Below are 19,739 nucleotides of genomic sequence, written 5' to 3'. Positions count from 1 at the left end.
GACAGGCCCCCTTCCTGGGCCTGGGGCATCTGGGGTCTCAGACAGGCCCCCTTCCTGGTCCCCAGGGCATATGAGGGCACAGTGCTGGGATCTCAACACCAGGCCCCAAGTTTGACCCCTAGCAATGCAGGTGCCAGCATGACACCCCCTCCCTCTACTTCTCTCCCTCCCTCCCTCTTTTCCTCCCTTCCTCTCCCTCCCTCCCTCTCTCCCTCCCTCTCCCTCTCTCCCTGTTATAGAGAAATCACCTTAAAAACCCAGAAGCTGCTATCATTACTCTAAATCATTCCGGCTCCTGTTGTCTGGATCATTTCTGTATTGCTTCAGTTTTCCATGATTTTATCACTTGAATCGTAACTGAACTTTGATTACTAGCCTCAATCTGATCGGCAAATATTCAGCCACTCAGAGTGATTCTGAGATAGAATTAATCTTCTCTCTGAAACTGTCCAGAACACTCCACACACACCTACAGCCCAGTGTGCATTTCAGAAGCTAGACAGGCTGTGACGTCTGCTCATGCAGCCTGAGCGTCTCCTCCCGCCCCGTGGGGTGTTTCTGTCTGGCTGACGGTTCCTTCCCCTGTGAAGAAGCTGTTTATTCGTCTTCAAATCACTACTCATAAAATATCAGAAACCATTACTGGAACAAAAAAAAAAAGGGAGAGAGAGAGAGAGAGAGAGAGAGAGAGAGAGAGAGAGAAAGCGAGCACCCTTTCCAGGTCTAGATGGTCCCTCAGACACTCAGAGGTGGCGTCTGGGGCTCGTTCCCAGTGACAAGTGGACGTCCACCCCTGGTGCAGGCTGTGTACTTCACTCTCAGCACCAGGCCAGAGGCGGCCATTTTTGGACCGATCTGCAGTGTGTGTGTGTGGGGGGTGGGACAGGTGTTCCGGGGGTCCAGGCCATGGGGGGATGCAGGACTGGCCCTGGGTCACCGAGCCCAAGCTGGAGCCAGACCCACCCAGGACCCCAACGGCGTAGAAAGTGAAGGGGCCGGGCAGTGGTGCACCGGGTTAAGCGCACATAGTACTAAACTCAAGGCCCCACACGAGAATCCAGGTCTTAACACGCAAACCCCGGCTCCCCACCTGCAGGGGAAACTTCACAGGCGGTGAAGCAGGTCTGCAGGTGTCTGTCCATCTCTCCACCGCCCCCATCTTCCCATCTCTCTTGATTTCTCCCTGTCCTATCCAACGACAACAGCAATAACAACAATAACAACAACAACAAGGGCAACAGAATGGGGAAAATGGCCGCCAGGAGCAGTGGATTTGCAGTGCCGGCACAGAGCCCCAGTAACAACCCCAGAGGCAGAAAGACAAACTAAAAACGAAGTGACTCGTGTGAGGCTACAGAGAGGATGGGAACTCTTTTGGAAGGACAGAGGGTGCAGGGAACAAGAGGCACCAGTGTGTCATGAGACGCAGGGCCTTCTGACCACATCTCGTCCACACCTGCCTCTGAGCAGGGGCCATCTGGAAGGGGCCCAGCATTTGGGGTGGGGGGCAGAGGTCAGACTCTGAGCCCCCTCTGTATCTCTCTCATTAACAATGAGTTACAAATAAATAAATAAGGCTGGGGAAATAGTGTAAGGCGTTCTGCAAAAGACTCTGCAGCCCAAGGCCCTGAGGTCCCAGATTCAACCCCCAGCATCACCATCAGCCAGAGCTGAGCAGGGGTCCAGGCGTGTCCGCTGTCAGAGCTGGCAGGACTCAGCCGGTAGAGAAGCGCTCTGGCTCTGGGTTCAAGCCACTTGGCATTTATTTATTTATTTATTTATTTTTAAACCAGAGACCTGCTCAGCTCTGCCTGATGGTGGTGCTGGGGATTGAATTTGGGACCTCAGAGCCTCAGGCTGGAGAATCTTTTTGCAGAATCATTCTGCTGTCTCCCCAGCCCTATTTATTGCTTAAAAAAATTTTTTTTTTACTTTAATGAGAGAGAGAGAGAGAGACACCAGAGCCCTGCTGAGCTCTGGCTATGGGTAGTGGTGGGGACTGAACCTGGGACCTCAGAGCCTCAGGCAAGAGGGTCTCCTTACAGACACCCTGTGCCGTCTCTCCTCGCCCCAAAGAAAGACCTTGTTTCAGGTCTTGACTTTCTTTCGGACGCTCTGTGGTTTTCAGCACACAGGCTAATTCCAGCCTAGTTCTGTTTTCCGATGCTGTAGAAAGACCTGGGTCCCAACAGGTGCCCGTGCCATGTCCTCTGCTCCCAAGAGGGCACTGCCGTGCCTGATAGCCCTGTGGGCCCCCAGGACCCTTCCGAGTGCGAGACAGCCCCACCTGCACACAGAGAACCTTTACTGCCCGTCTTTGCCCGACTCCCTGGCTTGACCCGCGGACAGTGTTGGACAGAAGGGCGATGGGGGACATTTTGAGTTGCTTTTGATCTTTGGGGCGAGACATAGGGCGCTTTGTCATTACGTGTGCAGCTCCTGTGGCCCCGGGACCCTGTTTGTGGGAGGAAGAAGGCTCCTTTGACTCCTGCCTCCTGGACCCGAGACCAGGAAAGATCCTGGTGTCTGCTAGTCTCTGGGGCCGGTCATGCTGGTTCTGCCTCTGGGCCCTGCGGCAAGTTCGCTGCATGGCAGGTCCTGGGAATGGAACCAAGCTCACCTTCCTGGGGGACGCCCCCTCTGCCGACTGTGTGACCAGATCTCACCGGGAGCAGAGATGCTCTCTGTGGGCTGCCCTGCCCAGGGGGACAGCAGGGAACCGGGACGGACTGTGGGTCTTCAGAGATGAGCTGGGAGGGGCCCCGTGTCAGCCGGGAGCCTGTGCGGCTCGTGGAGACCTGTACCCTGCCTTCTCCACCCTGTAGGAATCACCCAGGGACCAAACCGTGGCCCTGCCAGAGGGTGTGAGCAGGTGGGGGGCTTGGGGTGGGAAGCTGGAGCCTGTGGGGACCGGGCTCCCTTCAGCAACAGACTCTGCCCAGGGCTCTGAGGCTCCAGGTTCCACCCCCAGCACCACCATCAGCCTGAGCTCAGCAGGGCTCTGAGCCCCCTCTGTATCTCTCTCATTAACAACGAGTTACAAATAAATAAATAAGGCTGGGGAAATAGTGTAAGGCGTTCTGCAAAAGACTCTGCAGCCCAAGGCCCTGAGGTCCCAGATTCAACCCCAGCATCACCATCAGCCAGAGCTGAGCAGGGGTCCAGGAAAAATACAAAAATGAAACAGCACAGGGCTCTGCACAGAGGCTCCTGCCTGAGGCTCTAACGCCCCGGTTCCATCGTCAGCACCAGCAGCAGCCAGGGCTGAGTGGTCTGAGGACGCAGACGTCAGTCTCCAGATCACAGCCGAGCTCCTCACGTCCCTCTGCCCCTGCTGGTTCAGGACATTGAACGCCTCCACCAGGAGGGCAGAGAATACTGACTCCCGGACACCGACCCCTCTGGACACTGACCCATCTGGACACTGACTGCACCCCCTGCACCTATCCCCAGACACTGATCCCCCCACACCCCAACTCCAAGATACTAACCCCCACTAGACACTGAACCCCCTGCCCCAACCCCCAACACTGACCCCTCTGGACACTGACCCCCCCCCCCCGCACCAACCCCAGACACTGACCCCCTCTGGACACTGATTACCCCCCCAGCACCAACCCCAGACACTGACCCTTCTGGACACTGACCCCCCCACCAACCCTAGACACTGCCCCCTCTGGACACTGACCCCCCCCTCCCCACCCCAACCCCCAACACTGACCCCTGCCGTCTGCAGAGACAGACACCCTCAGTGCACTTAGTGTCACTGTCACTGTCACTGTGGGGCCCTCTGCAGACAGCAGAGCCGGGCTCACGTGATAATTTACATCCGGACAGATGCCTGGGACGACCACAGACCACAGTCCCCAGCTGATCTCACTCCAGGGAGGGAGGAAGGGAGGGAGGAGGGGAGGGAGGAGGGGAGGGGGAAATGGAGGAGGGAGGAGGAGGAAGAGGGGAAGGGAGAAAGGAGGGGGAGGAGGGAGGGAGGACTGGAAAAGAGAGGAGAGGAAATGAGATCCAATGACCCCAAAGCGCACGTCTGTGTGTCTGTAGGTGCACGGGCCAGTATCTTTGTGTCTGCCTGTCTGTGCTTGTGTCTGTCTGCGGGTCTGCCCATGTGATGTGGGGGGTCCGCAGCGGGAGAGGATGCCGGCTGCCCTTGTCCTAATTGTCCACTCTGCTCGGGGAGCAAAGACTCTGATTAAACCTCCCGGTGCGCCCCGTGCCCACGCCCGCTCCCCGCGCCCCACACCCCGCGCCGGCCGGCCGGCTTCTCGTCCCATTAAGCCCCAGAGAACTTAATTGAAAGGCGCCCGGCCCGGACCTTGGCGGGCGGAGGTCAGAGTCTTTGCTGGCGGACATATTTAACATTACGGTAATCAGGCCATTAATTACCCCTCGGATCATTAAATCAGCCAGTTGCAAAATGAAAGCTTGGCCTCTATTACTCACTCGAGGGACCGCAGGGGTGGCCCTTCATTTATCAGGAGCGGGAGATACAAAGCCGGGCCGGGGGAGGCCGCATCAATCGGCCATGCTCGGTGATCCCGGCAAATGGAGCGGGCGAGGTGGCCGGCGCGGGCGGGCGAGCGGGCGGGCCGGGCCGGTGGGCCGGGGCACTTAGCCGGATGGCGAGGGACTCGGCCCTGATTATCAGCGCTAATTTGGACACTGCCAGTAGCTTGTTATGTGTGTTCTGAGTAGCATTTAATTAATTCAATCGCTTGTTAATGAGGGAAGTGACATGTGGGGACCAGATGCCACCCTGCCGCAGACTGCTCCGGCCGCAGCCCCGCCCCCGCCCACTCCTCCTCCTTTCCTTTTAAAGAAAGAGGATCTGGAAAAGGTGTCCAGGCAGAAAGAAGCGGTCGTCGCAAACAAAACGCCAGCCCCGGTGGGCCCAGGCCCTCGGAGAACAATCGTGTCGACGGTGCTCAGGCCGGCCGCGCGTTTCTGCTGGGGACTCGGTGGTGCGGGATCAAACCCTGGAGACAATGGCTCCGCTCTGAGTGTCCGCGGCCTGCGGCAGGGATCCAATTATTTTCAGTTTGGGTGCATTTCCTCTCTCTCAATACTCCATGTGTATAAATAAGATCAAAGCAGGAGGCTGGACTCCTGTCACCCACGCAGATTTCCCAAACCTTCCTGCCGGAGGGATGGAAGGAGAGAGAGATGGAGGGAGAGACGGAGGGAGGGAGGGAGGGAGGGAGGGAAGGAGGGAAGGAGGGAGAGATGGAGGGAGGAATGGAAGGAGGGATGCAGAGGGTAGTTTTTTTTTTTTAAGATTCCAGACAAGGAGAGGGAGTGTTTAGGGGCGGAGGCAGACTGACAAACATGGAGGGGACCCTTGAGAAGGGAAGGATGGACAGATGGATGGTGCTGACATCGGGAAGGGAGCCCCCACCCCGCCCGCCCTCTGGGGTCCCAGAGGGACAGGTGCCCAGACGCCCTCCCACCCCCAGGAGGCTCCCTGTGGTGACGGCGGGTGGGCACCTGCCTTCCCCCAAATGGGAGGTGACAGAGAAGCCCCTCACCCCCATAACCCCAGCAGGAGGGGCCCCTGGGGCCTGGGAGAGGGCATTCGCCCTCCGGAAATGCTACTGGGAGGAGCGGGGAGAAGGTGATGCAGGGGGCTGGTGTCAGAGATGCCCCCCCTCCTCAGGATGCTGAGAGACTCGGAGAGGACCTGGAGGACTGAGAGCTGGCCTTGCTGGGGTCAGCCCCTCACCCTGCTGCAGCCCGACAGTTCCCAGGCAGGGGCGGGGGCGCAGTCCTCTGGCCCACGTGGGAGGTGGCCGTCCTTCCGGCAAAGGGGCCACACGGAGCTTCTCCTCACAGCTCCCTGGCCAGGGTCCCCGAGTCCCCAGCCCCTGGGGGCTGCCCCGGACCCCCCCAGACCCTGCCTCCTCGGGCTGCCCAGGCCCGGCTGATCCTTTCCGTGTGAGCTTAACTGCTGTCGATAGCGACGAGGGGGGCTCACCCCAGACGGCTAATTGTCCTACATTGATCCCCGACTCCAGACCTAACCCCTGTTCCCAGGAGGGGCGGGGTGGCAGCCCTCCCCCCACTCCGGAGACGATAAATCTTCTATGAACGCAAGGCGGCTGGCGGGAGGGCAGTGAACAGCCATCTTGCAGATGGCTCCCGCTCCCGCTCCCGCCAGTAATTCAACGGCGTCTTCCTGGAGGAAAGGCCCGGAGTGCGGACCGCACCGGTCGATGCGGCCGTCATCGATCCCGGCTACACTGGCCCCGGGAGGCGGCCTGGGGGGGGAGGGGCGGCGCGGGGGAGGACCCCCACCCATGGGTGCTGGGCGTATCTGCTCTCTGGGTGCTGGGCCCCCTCTGGGGAAGCAGACACCTCTCCCCGTCCGCTCGTGTCCAGGGGGAGCGGGCTGGGGTCCAGGAGGCTGGGGACTCCGTGCCTCCATGTTTCCCACCAGCTGCCCGCTCCGGGGCTCACGGGGGACCAAGGGGCAGGGCGGCTCAGAGCCCTCTGCACCATCATGGGTGCCCGGGCTGGCATGAGGGCGGCCCTGCTCTGTGTGGGCTGCAGAACCGACACTTACTTGTAGATGGGAGGCGGAGGGGAAGGGAGGGAGGGAGGGAGGGAGGGAGGGAGAGGGGGAGAGGGAGAGGGAGAGGGAGAGGATGAGGGGGAGAGGGAGAGGGAGAGAGGGGGAGGGGGAGAGGGAGAGGGAGAGGGAGAGGGAGAGGATGAGGGGGAGAGGGAGAGGGAGAGAGGGAGAGGGAGAGGGAGAAGGAGAGGGAGAGGGAGAGGGAGAGGGAGAGGGAGAGGGAGAGAGAGGGGAGAGGGAGAGAGCCTGCAGCCCTGCTCCACAGCCCGGAAGCTCCCCGTACAGGTGGGGACAGGCTTGACCCTGGGGCCTTGTGCCTGGTAGAGGGGCACTGAGCCCTTATCTTAGTGACCAGTCACCTGTGGAAATGAGCTCAGGCTCGCTCCAGCACTCAGTGCCGATAAAACTCAGCATCTCACACCTGCTCCACCCACTGTGCCACCTTCCCAGCCACGTCTGTCTGTCTCCCTCCCTCCCTTCCTTCCTTCCTTCCTTCCTTCCTTCCTTCCTTCCTTCCTTCCTTCCCCCTCTCCCTCCCTCCCTCCCTTCCTTCCTTCCTTCCTTCCTTCCCCCCTTTCCCTCCCTCCCTCCCTCCCTCCCTCCTTTACATTTTATTTTATTCATTGGATCCACAGCCCCCAGCCCCACAGCCCAGCCCCACCTGCTGGAATCTGCTGCCTGCTTGGTGCGCCCTGGGCCCATAAGCCCTGGCCCCTGCTCCCTGCCCCTCCGGCCCCCAGCCCCCCACTCCCCCAGCCCCTGACCCCCCAGCCTCCTGGCCCCCCAGCCCCTGACCCCCGGCCCCCGGCCCAGCCCCACCTGCTGGAGTCTGGCGCCGGCTTGGTGCGGCCCTGGGCACCGTGCTCCCAGATGCTGTTGGCCAGCTGGTTGCCGATGGCGGACATGACCTGGAGCAGCTCCGGGGGCCACTCGTCCAGGTCCAGCGAGCGCACGCGGGACAGGTGCGTGCCCAGGTTGCGGTGGATGCCGGAGCACTGGATGCACATGAGGGCGCCCAGGTTCAGGCTGGCCCAGGTGGGGTCTGCGGGGAGGGCGGCGGTCGGCTGGGGCACCGGGTACAGCACCAGGCAGGTTCCTGGGGTGCTGCAGGGGTGCTGCCGTGGCTCTGCCTGTCTCTGCCTCTGTCTCTGTCTCTGTCTCTGCCTCTGTCTCTGCCTCTGCCTGTCTCTGTCTGTCTCTGTCTCTGCCTCTGTCTCTGCCTCTATCTCTGCCTTTGCCTCTGTCTCTGCCTCTGTCTCTGCCTCTGCCTGTTTCTGCCTCTGTCTCTGTCTTTGCCTCTGCCTGTCTCTGTCTGTCTCTGTCTCTGCCTCTGTCTCTGCCTGTCTCTGCCTCTGTCTCTGTCTCTGCCTCTGTCTCTGTCTCTGTCTCTGCCTCTGCCTGTTTCTGCCTCTGTCTCTGTCTTTGCCTCTGCCTGTCTCTGTCTGTCTCTGTCTCTGCCTCTGTCTCTGCCTGTCTCTGCCTCTGTCTCTGCCTCTCCCTCTGTCTCTGTCTCTCCCTCTGTCTCTCCCTCTGTCTCTGTCTCTGTCTGTCTCTGTCTCTGTCTCTGCCTGTCTCTGCCTCTGTCTCTGTCTCTGCTTGTCTCTGTCTCTGTTTGTCTCTGTCTCTGCCTCTGCCTCTGTCTCTGTCTCTGCCTCTGTCTCTGCCTCTGCCTGTCTCTGCCTCTGTCTCTGTCTTTGCCTCTGCCTGTCTCTGTCTCTGCCTGTCTCTGTCTCTCCCTCTGTCTCTGTATCTCCCTCTGTCTCTGTCTCTGCCTCTGCCTCTGTCTCTGCCTGTCTCTGCCTCTGCCTCTGTCTCTGCCTCTGTCTCTGTCTTTGCCTCTGCCTGTCTCTGTCTCTGCCTGTCTCTGTCTCTGTCTCTGCCTGTCTCTGTCTCTGTTTGTCTCTGTCTCTGCCTCTGCCTGTCTCTGTCTGTCTCTGTCTCTGCCTCTGTCTCTGTCTGTCTCTGCCTCTGTCTCTGCCTCTCCCTCTGTCTCTGTCTCTCCCTCTGTCTCTCCCTCTGTCTCTGTCTGTCTCTGTCTCTGCCTCTGTCTCTGCCTGTCTCTGTCTCTGTCTCTGTTTGTCTCTGTCTCTGCCTCTGTCTCTGCCTGTCTCTGCCTCTGTCTCTGTCTCTGCCTCTGTCTCTGTCTCTGCCTCTGCCTCTGTCTCTGTCTGTCTCTGCCTCTGTCTCTGTCTCTGTCTGTCTCTGCCTCTGTCTCTGTCTCTGTCTCTGTCTGTCTCTGTCTCTGCCTCTGTCTTTGCCTCTGCCTGTCTCTGTCTCTTCCTGTCTCTGTCTCTGTCTCTGTTTGTCTCTGTCTCTGCCTCTGTCTCTGCCTGTCTCTGCCTCTGTCTCTGCCTCTGTCTCTGTCTCTGCCTCTGTCTCTGTCTGTCTCTGCCTCTGTCTCTGTCTCTGTCTCTGTCTGTCTCTGTCTCTGCCTCTGTCTCTGTCTTTGCCTCTGCCTGTCTCTGTCTCTGCCTGTCTCTGTCTCTGTCTCTGTTTGTCTCTGTCTCTGCCTCTGTCTCTGCCTGTCTCTGCCTCTGTCTCTGTCTCTGCCTCTGCCTCTGTCTCTGTCTGTCTCTGTCTCTGTCTCTGCTTGTCTCTGCCTCTGTCTCTGCCTCTGCCTCTGTCTGCCTCTGTCTCTGTCTCTGTCTCTGTCTCTGCCTCGGCTCCCACTCCCCATCCTCCTCCTCCATTTCCTCTCCTCCTCCTCTTCCAAAAAAAAAAAAGAAGAAAGAAGGAAAGAAAGAGAGAGAGAGAGAGAGAGAGAGAGAGAGAGAGAGGAAGGAAAAGCCAGGGGGCAGCTGGTGGTGCAAGTGGTTGAGCGAGCACACAGGTCACAGTGTGCAAGGCCCCGGGTTCAAGCCCCCGGCCCCCACCTGCAGAGGGGAAGCTTCACAAGTGGTGAGGCAGGGCTGCAGGGGTCTCTGTCTCTCTCCCTACCTCTCACTCCTCTCTCAATTCCTCTCCTGTCCAATAAAATAGAAAGGGGAAAAATAGGAAAAAATGGCCACCCGGAGCGGTGGATTTGCAGTGCTGGTCCCGATTTTAAGAACTCGACAAATGAGCTGGCATCCACAGCCCCAGATACAACCCACGCACCAAACCGTGCTGCAGAGATCTCTGAGGGAGAGGTCTCTGGGGGAGAGAGCCAGGTGGACCTTACAGGGAAAGGAAAGAGCAGAGGAGCCCAGAGGAAGCAAATGCTGGTTCCTGGGCAGAAGGGGTGTCAGCTCCAGGGCCCGGCCCAGGTGAGACCGGGGGGAGCAGCCGGAACTCAGGAACTCCGGAATTACGGGTCTGAGGCTCCAGGGTCCAGGGCGAGGACCCTAGGGCTGCAGGTGCTGAGCAGAACTCTGGCCCCCTCTCCCTCTCCCTGTCTCTCCCTTCCTCTTTCTCCCTCTCCCTCCCTCTCTCATCAACTACTGGGTTGTGGGCAAAAGTCACACCTCATTTTTGCATAGAAAAACAAACAAACAAACAAACAAGAAACCCTGGCTCTCAACACCCCAGTAAAGAGCCTGCAGCACGCAAGGAGAGGGGGAGCCTTCAGGCCCCAGGCTGACCCCTGAGCCAGGCTTCAGGGCCCCGGTCTTGGGGCTCCCTCGGCTGGCCCCCACCCCGGCCGGCCCCACCCCACACTTACTCTGGGTGTCACAGTCCACGCAGTGGGAATTCCCTCGGATGTTCCGGATGGACTGCAGGACCATGGCCTCACTCTGGCTGGTCAGCCGGGACTGGACATGGGGACAGAGTGGGAAACAGGTGTGAGCTGTCAGGCGACAGTGGCCCTCTGCTCTCTGGGTCAGGGCAGCCCCTCCGTCCTGGGGGGACAGAGGCAGCAGGCTCACCCCAGGGCCCCTTCCCACGGGGGGGGGGGATGTGGCAGCAGAGTCGGCAGGGGACAGGGGTCCTCGGGTGCTACCAGGGGAGGGTGCCGGGGGGCTTCCAGATGCCCTGGCTGAAGGGGTAGCTTGGATGGCAGCTGCATCTGCAAGCAAGGACCTGGGTTCGAGCCCCCGGTCCCCACCTGTGGGGGGAAGCTTCACGAGTGGTGGAACAGGGCTGCAGGGGTCTCTCTGTCTCTCTCCCTTTCCGTCTCCCCTCCCCACCCAGTTTCTCTGTGTCCAAACAAATGAACAAAAAAATAGGGGTTCTGGGTGGTCATGCATCAGTTAAGTGCATGTGTCACCAGGCACGAGGACCCGGGTTCGAGCCCCTGGTCCCCATCTGTAGGGGGAAGGCTTCACAAGTGGTGAGGCAGGGCTGCAGGGGTCTCTGCCTCCCCTTCCCTCTCAATTTCTCTCTGTCTCTGTCAAATAAAGTCTTAAAGTATTTAAAAAATAAAAATAAATGTACTGCTGTGCAAGGACCCGGGTTCAAGCCCCCGCTTCCCACCTGTAGCGGAGAAGCTTCCTGAGTGGTGGAGCAGGGCTGCTGGGGTCTCTCGGTCTCCCTCCCCTCTCGCTTTCTGTCTCAGTTCCTGATAAAATGTGTGAGCTCAGGCAGGCCGTGGAGCAGAGAGGGCGACTTGCACGTCTGCCCAGCCTTGTCAGGGGCAGCTGCCGGGGCCCTGCTCCCCCAGCCCAGGATGCTTGTCACCTGAGGCCCCACGCAGGCTCGGACCCCCGCAGTACCGTCAGCATTCGAAGGACAGTGAGGCCTCCTTTCAAAACCAGCTCATTGCCCCACAATGTCTCCCTCACCACTGCTTCCCTAGGGGGCAGAAAGGGGGGCATCTCTGCTAGGGTCTGGGGGGGGGCTGGGGGTCTCTGCTCCTGCCTGGGGGTCTCTGCTCCTGGCTGGGGGTCTCTGCTGTGGCTGGGGGGTCTCGTCTCTGCTCTGGCTGGGGGTCTGAGGCATCCCTGCCCCGCCTTGCTCCCCTAACCTTGCTTTTGCTGCTCTCACAGGCCTGCAGGCTGGCCAGGATCTGGCCCTCGATGGCCTGCACCCAGGTGTCCCGCTCCTCATATGTGGTGGCCTCGAAGTGCCACGTCTGGCCAGTCAGGGACACAATGATGAACTCCAAGTTCTCTTCTTGCTCTGAAAAACAGAAGGGTGGGTGAGGCAGGACCCCCGGGCAGGACACCGAGCTCGGGCAGCCAGCCTCTGCTCACAGCTGGGGGCGTGGGACGTGACCACTCCTGACAGGATGTCTGACGCCACACGACAGGAAGTGGCAGGTGCAGTGGGGAAACGGGACTCTGCTGCCCTGTTGGTGGGAGTGTGAACGGGGCAGCCCTGTGGAGACCGTGTAGACAGTCCTCAAGCAAATGGACACGGTCGTCTCACGGCCCGGCCACCTGTGTCCACTCTCGGGCCTGTGTCCAGCGGACACTCAGACACCAAGAAGGGACACGCACCTGTGTCCACTCTCGGGCATGTGCCCAGCAGACAGACACCAAGAAGGGACACGCGCCTGTGTCCACTCTCGATCATGTGTCCAGCGGACACTCAGACACCAACATGGAACACGCCTGTGTCCACTCTCGATCATGTGTCCAGCGGACACTCAGACACCAACATGGAACACGCCTGTGTCCACTCTCGATCATGTGTCCAGCGGACACTCAGACACCAACATGGAACACGCCTGTGTCCACTCTTGGGCATGTGTCCAGCGGACACTCAGGCACCAACATGGAACACGCCTGTGTCCACTCTCGGGCATGTGTCCAGCGGACACTCAGGCACCAAGCAGAAGGCACAAGCACCTGTGTCCACAGCTGCACTGTTCACAGCAGCCAGAGTGGACGCAGCCTAGATGTCCGTCCCCAGGCGGCTGGATGAGAAGTTCTGGGACATAGGCTCCGTGGAATACTACTCTGCCATCAAGAAGAAGGTTGTGTCCTTTGGGACAACCTGGTTGGGACTGGAGGTGATGGTGTTTAGTGACATAAGTAGAGAGAGGAGAGACAATGACCAGAGGGTTTCGCTCGTGAGTGGAGTCCAGAGAGCTGGAAAAAATGAAAACAACAACAAACAAACAGCCAGCAACAAACCATCACAGGGCCAGGACAGAACCTGGGGTGAGGACAGAGCTCAGGGTTCCCTGTGAGGCCCCTCAGCAGCTCCCGGCCACACCCACAGCAGGCCCAGCACCGCCCTCCTCTGACCGCGGGCAGTGGTCTCTTTCCAGAGTGTTCCTTCCTGTCTCAAAGCCGAGCAGCCCCCCCCCCCCCCCCCCGTCCATACCATGGGGCACAGCCCCTCCTCCCTGGGGAGCTCTCTCCTTGTGAGCCAGTGGAGGACGGGAGTCCTGCTTCTCAACGGGGACCCCAGCCCTGACCACTGGGCAGCACAGCCAGAATTTCAGGCAGTGAAAGGCTGAAGTAAAGACACTTAAAATTTTTTTTGCTACCAGGCCATTTTTCCCCTTGTTCTTTCTAATTTTTTTAAAAAAATATTTAATCCCTTTTGTTGCCCTTGTTTTTTATTGTTGTGGTTATTATTATTATTGTTATTGCCAGATAGGACAGAGACATGGAGAGAGGAGGGGAAGACAGAGAGGGGGACAGAAAGGCAGACACCTGCAGACCTGCTTCACCGCCTGGGAAGCGACTCCCCTGCAGGTGGGGAGCCGGGGGCTCGAACTGGGGTCATTACGCAGGTCCTTGCGCTTTGTGCCACCTGCGCTTAACCCGCTGTGCCACCGCCCGACTCCCTCTTTCTAATTTTTTTATTAGAGAGGACAGAGAGAAATTGAGAGAGGGGGAGAGATAGAGGAGAGAGACTGAGAGACACCTGCAGCCCTGCTTCACCACTCGTGAAGCTTCTCCCCACCAGGTGGGGAGCGGGGGCTTGAACCCTGGTCCTTGTACATGGTGACAGGTACACACAGCCAGGTGCGCCACCACCTGACCCCCCAGAATTATGCATTTTTAAAAAGATGTATTTATTTTTGAGAGAGAGACAGAGAGGGGGAGAGGGAGAGAGAGGAAGGGGGGCGAGAGAAAGCCAGGGGAGAGCATCCCAGCCAGGTCCCTGGGGGAGGGGCACATTCCCAGGGGTCAGTGGTGGTGGAGCCCCAGGCCCAGGCAGCCATGCTGAGTCCCCGCCGTGCCCTGGCTGAGGCAAGTAGGGCCTGTACCGGGGTCTCCCCTAAGCCTCTCCTCCCAGGCGGGGACCCCAGATGGCCGACCTTGTCCACAGGACACAGTTACTCAACACAGGGTAGTCCTCAGCCCACCGCTCTCCAAAGCCAGAAAAGCCAGGGCCCAGGTTCGAGCCCAGGGGGAGTCCTTGGCTGCGGACACGGACACGGCCTGGCGTCCTTCCCGAGCTCCCCGGGTAGTGTTTGCTTTCAGGGTGCTGAACCAAGGCTGCTTGGGCCAGGGACGAGGGCAGCCCTGCTGAAGCCCAGCTCAGCAGGGAGGGCGTAGGCCTCAGCCTGGAGGGGCCCCCACAGTACTGTGGACAGTGGGGGGGAGGGATGCAACCTGGGGCTGGGCTGTCTCTCCTCTCTGCTCTCTCTCTCCTCTCCATCTCTCCCCCCTGCTCTCTGCTCTGCACAGTCAGGCTAGGTGGTGGGGGCTGCGGTCTCTGTGGGGGACAGGCACCCCCAGCACAGCCGCTGTCTCCAGGTTCGGCCCATAAAGCTCCATGATTGGGTGCCCAGGGACTGCCAGCCGCTGTGCCGACCTGCCCGGTATTTCAGAGGCCCAATTACGCCCGAGGCATGAATAACGCCCGGCTGGCTCTAATTGCGGCCAGCGCGGCCCCGGGGGGCTCGTTCTGCCGGCCGGAGCCCCTCGTGGGCCCTCATTACACTGCCGCGGCAGGAGGCTGCTTTTCTCCCCTCAGAGGTTAATGGGCCAATCAGTCATCAATTATCTGAGTGGCATCCCGGCAGACAAGGGGTTAAAGGGCCTAGGTGCAGCTGCTGGGTGTTGGGGGTGTTGGGGCGAGGTGCTTGGGGAGCTGTGGGGGGGACAGAGGAGGCACAGACAGAGGGACAGGGGGATAGAGGGAGGGAAGGACAGAAGGACAGAGGGTTGGAGGGATGAAGGAAGGGCATTGGGCAGAAGGCTCAGTGATGGAGGGCAGGACTTGAGCAAGGAGCTCCCCTGCCCCAGGCTCACTGGGCTGAGGCTCCAGCCTCCTCCCTTCCCTGAGCACAAATGAAGAGACAGTCTCCTCAGGGCCACAGGCATTTGGGTGTCACTGTCACAGTAAAGTTCACTCAGATCAGACAGGGAGGGAGAGAATGTCACAAAGCTTCCTTTATTTATTTCTTATTTCATTCTTATTTTTTTGCCTCCAAGGTTATTGCTGGGGCCTGGTGCCTGAGCTACAAATCCACTGCTCCTGGAGGCCATTTTTTCCCTTTAGTCGCCTTTGTTATTTATCACTGTTGTAGTTATTATTATTATGGTTATTTCTGGATAGGACAGAGAGAAATGGAGAGAGGAGGGGAAGACAGAGAGGGGGACAGAAAGGCAGACACCTGCAGACCTGCTTCACCACCTGTGAAGCGACTCCCCTGGAGGTGGGGAGCCGGGGGCTCGAACCGGAATCCTTATGCAGGTCCTTGTGCTTTGTGCCACGTGCGCTTAACCCGCTGCACTACTGTACTGCCTGGCCTATTTAGTTATAATTATTTTCCCCAGAGCCCTGCTCAGCTCTGGCTGAGGGTGTTGCTGGGGACTGAACCTGGGGCCTGCGAGCCTCAGAAAGGAGACACCCCTGGGCTGTCTCCTGAGCTGAGAAGCCCCTTCACTGCAGTGGGGACTGGACTCAAGCCTGGGCCGCACACATGGCCGAGCACACACTGACCTGGTGTGCTATCTCCCAGCCTAAATCTTTATTTTAATGAGATCGACACAGAGAGAAAGGCATAGAAACACCAGAGCCCTGCTCAGCTCTGGCTGATGGTGGTGCTGGGGATTGAACCTGGGACCCTTGGAGCCACAGGCATGAAAGGCCATTGCAGAACTATTATGCTGTCCACCCAGCCCCCAGCCTAAATCTTTTCTCTCTGCCAGGGAGGCTCTGGGCACAAAGACGTGGTCCCCACACTCTGCCAAGAGCTGGCAGGAGATGCTGCAGTCTGGGCTGTGCCCAGGGCCGACACGCAAATCCTTGCCCACTGCTGCCCTCAAAGCCTTTAATGCGGTGGCCATGGGCCCCATGACTTCATTCAATTAGGATGCAAACTGCACGGATTCTGGATTTCAGTGCAAACTCTCAGCAGGATGTACAAAGTCAGTTTTATATATTTGCAAAGTCTCCCTCATTTCACAGGAAAGGATCAGTGCGAAGAAAAAAAAAAAAAAAAAACAGGATCTGGGAAAGCAGAAGCCGGTCTGTGCAAGAGGGAACAGAGACAGGAAATTAATGAGGGAAAATGCTCGTTAGGGCAGAGGGACGGTCATTCTACTGTCCTCACCCTCCTCGGGCTCCCTGGGTGCTGTGCCTGGTGCTGAGAGAGGAGACACCCCACAGCCCTGCCCACCCTCCATGGGCTCCCTGGGTGCTATGCAGGGTGCTGAGAGAGGAGACACCCCACAGCCCTGCCCACCCTCCATGGGCTCCCTGGGTGCTGTGCAGGGTGCTGAGAGAGGAGACACCCCACAGCCCTGCCCACCCTCCATGGGCTCCCTGGGTGCTGTGCAGGGTGCTGAGAGAGGAGACACCCCACAGCCCTGCCCACTCTCCATGGGCTCCCTGGGTGCTGTGCCTGGTGCTGAGAGAGGAGACACCCCACAGCCCTGCCCACCCTCCATGGGCTCCCTGGGTGCTGTGCAGGGTGCTGAGAGAGGAGACACCCCACAGCCCTGCCCACCCTCCATGGGCTCCCTGGGTGCTGTGCAGGGTGCTGAGAGAGGAGACACCCCACAGCCCTGCCCACCTTCCATGGGCTCCCTGGGTGCTGTGCAGGGTGCTGAGAGAGGAGACACCCCACAGCCCTGCCCACCCTCCATGGGCTCCCTGGGTGCTGTGCCTGGTGCTGAGAGAGGAGACACCCCACAGCCCTGCCCACCCTCCATGGGCTCCCTGGGTGCTGAGAGAGGAGACACCCCACAGCCCTGCCCACCCTCCATGGGCTCCCTGGGTGCTGTGCCTGGTGCTGAGAGTGGAGACACCCCACAGCCCTGCCCACCCTCCATGGGCTCCCTGGGTGCTGTGCAGGGTGCTGAGAGAGGAGACACCCCACAGCCCTGCCCACCCTCCATGGGCTCCCTGGGTGCTGTGCAGGGTGCTGAGAGAGGAGAGACCCACAGCCCTGCCCACCCTCCATGGGCTCCCTGGGTGCTGTGCAGGGTGCTGAGAGAGGAGACACCCCACAGCCCTGCCCACCCTCCATGGGCTCCCTGGGTGCTGTGCAGGGTGCTGAGAGAGGAGAGACCCCACAGCCCTGCCCACCTTCCATGGGGCTCCCTGGGTGCTGTGTAGGGTGCTGAGAGAGGAGAGACTCCACAGCCCTGCCCACCCTCCATGGGCTCCCTGGGTACTGTGCATGGATAGAAACAGCCAGTAATTAAGAAGAAGGGAGAGAGACAGAGAAACACTTGCAGACCTGCTTCAGCACTTGTGAAACTTCCCCCCTTCAGGTCGGGAGTGGGGGCTTGAACCTGGTTCCTTGTGCTTAGTACTGTGTACACTTAACCAGGTGTACCACCACTCAACCATCCCCCCAAATTTCTCCTTCCTTCTTTCCTTCCTTCCTTCCTTTCTTTCTTTCTTTCTTTCTTTCTTAGAGAAGTAATTTGTTTTTTGGATTTTTTTTCTTTCTCTCTTTATTTCCATTTGTTGCAGATATTATTGTTGTTGTCGTTGTTGGATAGGACAGAGAGAAATGGAGAGAGGAGGGGAAGACAGAGAGGGGGAGAGAAAGACAGACACCTGCAGACCTGCTTCACTGCCTGGGAAGCGACTCCCCTGCAGGTGGGGAGCCGGGGGCTCGAACCGGGATCCTTATGCCAGTCCTTGAGCTTTGCGCCACCTGTGCTTAACCCGCTGCGCCACCGCCCGACTCCCCTTTCCTTTCTTTTTAAATATTTGTTTAGTTGTCATTGTATAGGACAGGGAGAAATTGAGAGAAGAGGGATCAGAGACAGGGAGAGAGGCAGTGACACCTGCAGCCCTGCTTCACCTTCGTAAAGCTCTCCCCCTGCAGATGGGGAGCAGGACTCAAAACCCTAGTGCTATGTGCACTCAGCTGGCTGTGCCACCACCCAGTCCCCAAACCAATGTCTTATGATGGATGTGGGCAGACGGGGACACGGGGCAGAGGACAGTACAGGGCGTCAGAGTTCAGCCAGGTAGCCATGACCTCAAATGTGATAGCCAGGTGGCCTGTGACAGGGCCTCCACTGCCCTCCCTGAAGGAAGCCGAGAGTGGACACGCATGGGGTCAGGCTGCTGTGGCCTCAGCAGCTGCCCCTGCCCCTCGGGGACGATGACAGAGCAGACACCGGGCCAGCACACCCCACCCACAGACCCCTTCCCCTCGCCTGGGCTGAGACGGGGCCCTCAGGAGTAACCGTGAGAGGAGGACGGGGGGGAGAAAGGCTGGAGGTATAAATCAGCAAAGGTTAATGACCGGGACGCAGGGAGAGAGACTTGTTTACAGAGACCGTGTGCAATTTAAAATTTACAAGAGATTTAATGCCACCGCTCGGCAATCGCTAAGACCAACAGCCCAGAAAACAGTGACATTAAGAAACATATTACGTTCATAATCACCCCCAAATAAGTCAATTAGCGCTCGGGCACCGAGCTGGCTCTGTGGACCCGGAGGAGCCCGGACACACCACTCAGCCGGCATCTGAATACCTGACCTCTGGCGTTTCCTAATCTCACGAGGGAAAAGCAATTTATAATTGTGTTGTTCAAGGCGGGGCGGGGGCCGCCGTCTGTGTGGTGAGGACCCCAAGCCTGACCTTTCCGCGCCGGGACCCGGGGCCCAGCCCGCGCCCAGGGCGCCCACGGAGACGGCGCCCAACAAATTAAGACGGTTACTTAAATGTCAAGGCATACGGTTGTATTTGGCTACAGATCATTACACCCGAGAGTCACACTTTTAAAAACTGTAATAACTCGGGAGACATTACACTGGGTGCCCATGTGTGGGGAGAACCAGCTTGCCAAGTCAGTTAAACGTCAGCGTGGCAGGAAGGAAAGGTCAGAGTGTGAGTGAGCTGAGGGGACAGAGGAACAGACAGATGGGGCAGGAAACAAGGAGGGAGGTGGGGGCCACATTTCCAATTCTGCATGGAGGAGGGTGGAGGATGGGGTGACGGGGACCAGGGGGGAGGGGTCTAGGGGTGATGGAATCAGGGGTGAGGGGACCAGGGGTGATGGGATCAGGGGTGAGGGGACCAGGGGTGATGGGATCAGGGGTGAGGGGACCAGGGGTGACAGGCCAGGGTGACAGGGACCAGGGTGACAGGCCAGGGTGACAGGGACCAGGGTGACAGGGACCAAGGTGACGGGGACCATGGGTGACAGGGACCAGGGTGACGGGGACCATGGGTGACAGGGACCATGGGTGAAAGGGACCATGGGTGACAGGGACCATGGTGACAGGGACCATGGGTGACAGGCCAGGGTGACAGGGACCAGGGTGACAGGCCAGGGTGACAGGCCAGGGTGACAGGGACCAGGGTGACAGGCCAGGGTGACAGGGACCAGGGTGACAGGCCAGGGCTGACAGGGACCAGGGTGACAGGTCAGGGCTGACAGGGACCAGGGTGACAGGTCAGGACTGACAGGGACCAGGGTGACAGGCCAGGGTGACAGGCCAGGGCTGACAGGGACCAGGGTGACAGGCCAGGGCTGACAGGGACCAGGGTGACGGGTCAGGGCTGACAGGGACCAAGGTGACAGGTCAGGGCTGACAGGGACCAGGATGACAGGCCAGGGCTGACAGGGACCAGGATGACAGGCCAGGGTGACAGGTAAGGGCTGACAGGGACCAGGGTGACAGGCCAGGATGACAGGCCAGGGTGACAGGTCAGGGCTGACAGGGACCAGGGTGACAGGCCAGGGTGACAGGCCAGGGCTGACAGGGACCAGGGTGACAGGCCAGGGCTGACAGGGACCAGGGTGACAGGTCAGGGCTGACAGGGACCAAGGTGACAGGTCAGGGCTGACAGGGACCAGGATGACAGGCCAGGGCTGACAGGGACCAGGATGACAGGCCAGGGTGACAGGCCAGGGC

At 59.4% G+C, this 19,739-nt stretch overlaps 1 protein-coding gene across 7 annotated transcripts in view; it reads right to left on the bottom strand.

The window, feature by feature from the left end:
* Window positions 1-19,739, bottom strand: part of AGAP1 (ArfGAP with GTPase domain, ankyrin repeat and PH domain 1) — a 196,726-nt gene that overhangs the window by 13,668 nt on the left and 163,319 nt on the right. For all 7 annotated transcript variants that reach the window (XM_060193540.1, XM_060193542.1, XM_060193546.1 and 4 more), the window contains 3 exons: window positions 11,463-11,617; window positions 10,221-10,311; window positions 7,400-7,622 (listed from right to left, as the gene is read on the bottom strand). In XM_060193540.1, the coding sequence (XP_060049523.1) occupies window positions 7,400-7,622; window positions 10,221-10,311; window positions 11,463-11,617 (469 nt within the window). The remainder of the gene's footprint in view (window positions 1-7,399; window positions 7,623-10,220; window positions 10,312-11,462; window positions 11,618-19,739) is intronic.

Source organism: Erinaceus europaeus, chromosome 7 (genome assembly GCF_950295315.1).
Source record: "Erinaceus europaeus chromosome 7, mEriEur2.1, whole genome shotgun sequence".
NCBI classification, from domain to species: domain Eukaryota; kingdom Metazoa; phylum Chordata; class Mammalia; order Eulipotyphla; family Erinaceidae; genus Erinaceus; species Erinaceus europaeus.
Note: the sequence above shows the minus strand (reverse complement) of the source record. Positions and strands in the feature narration are given on the sequence as shown.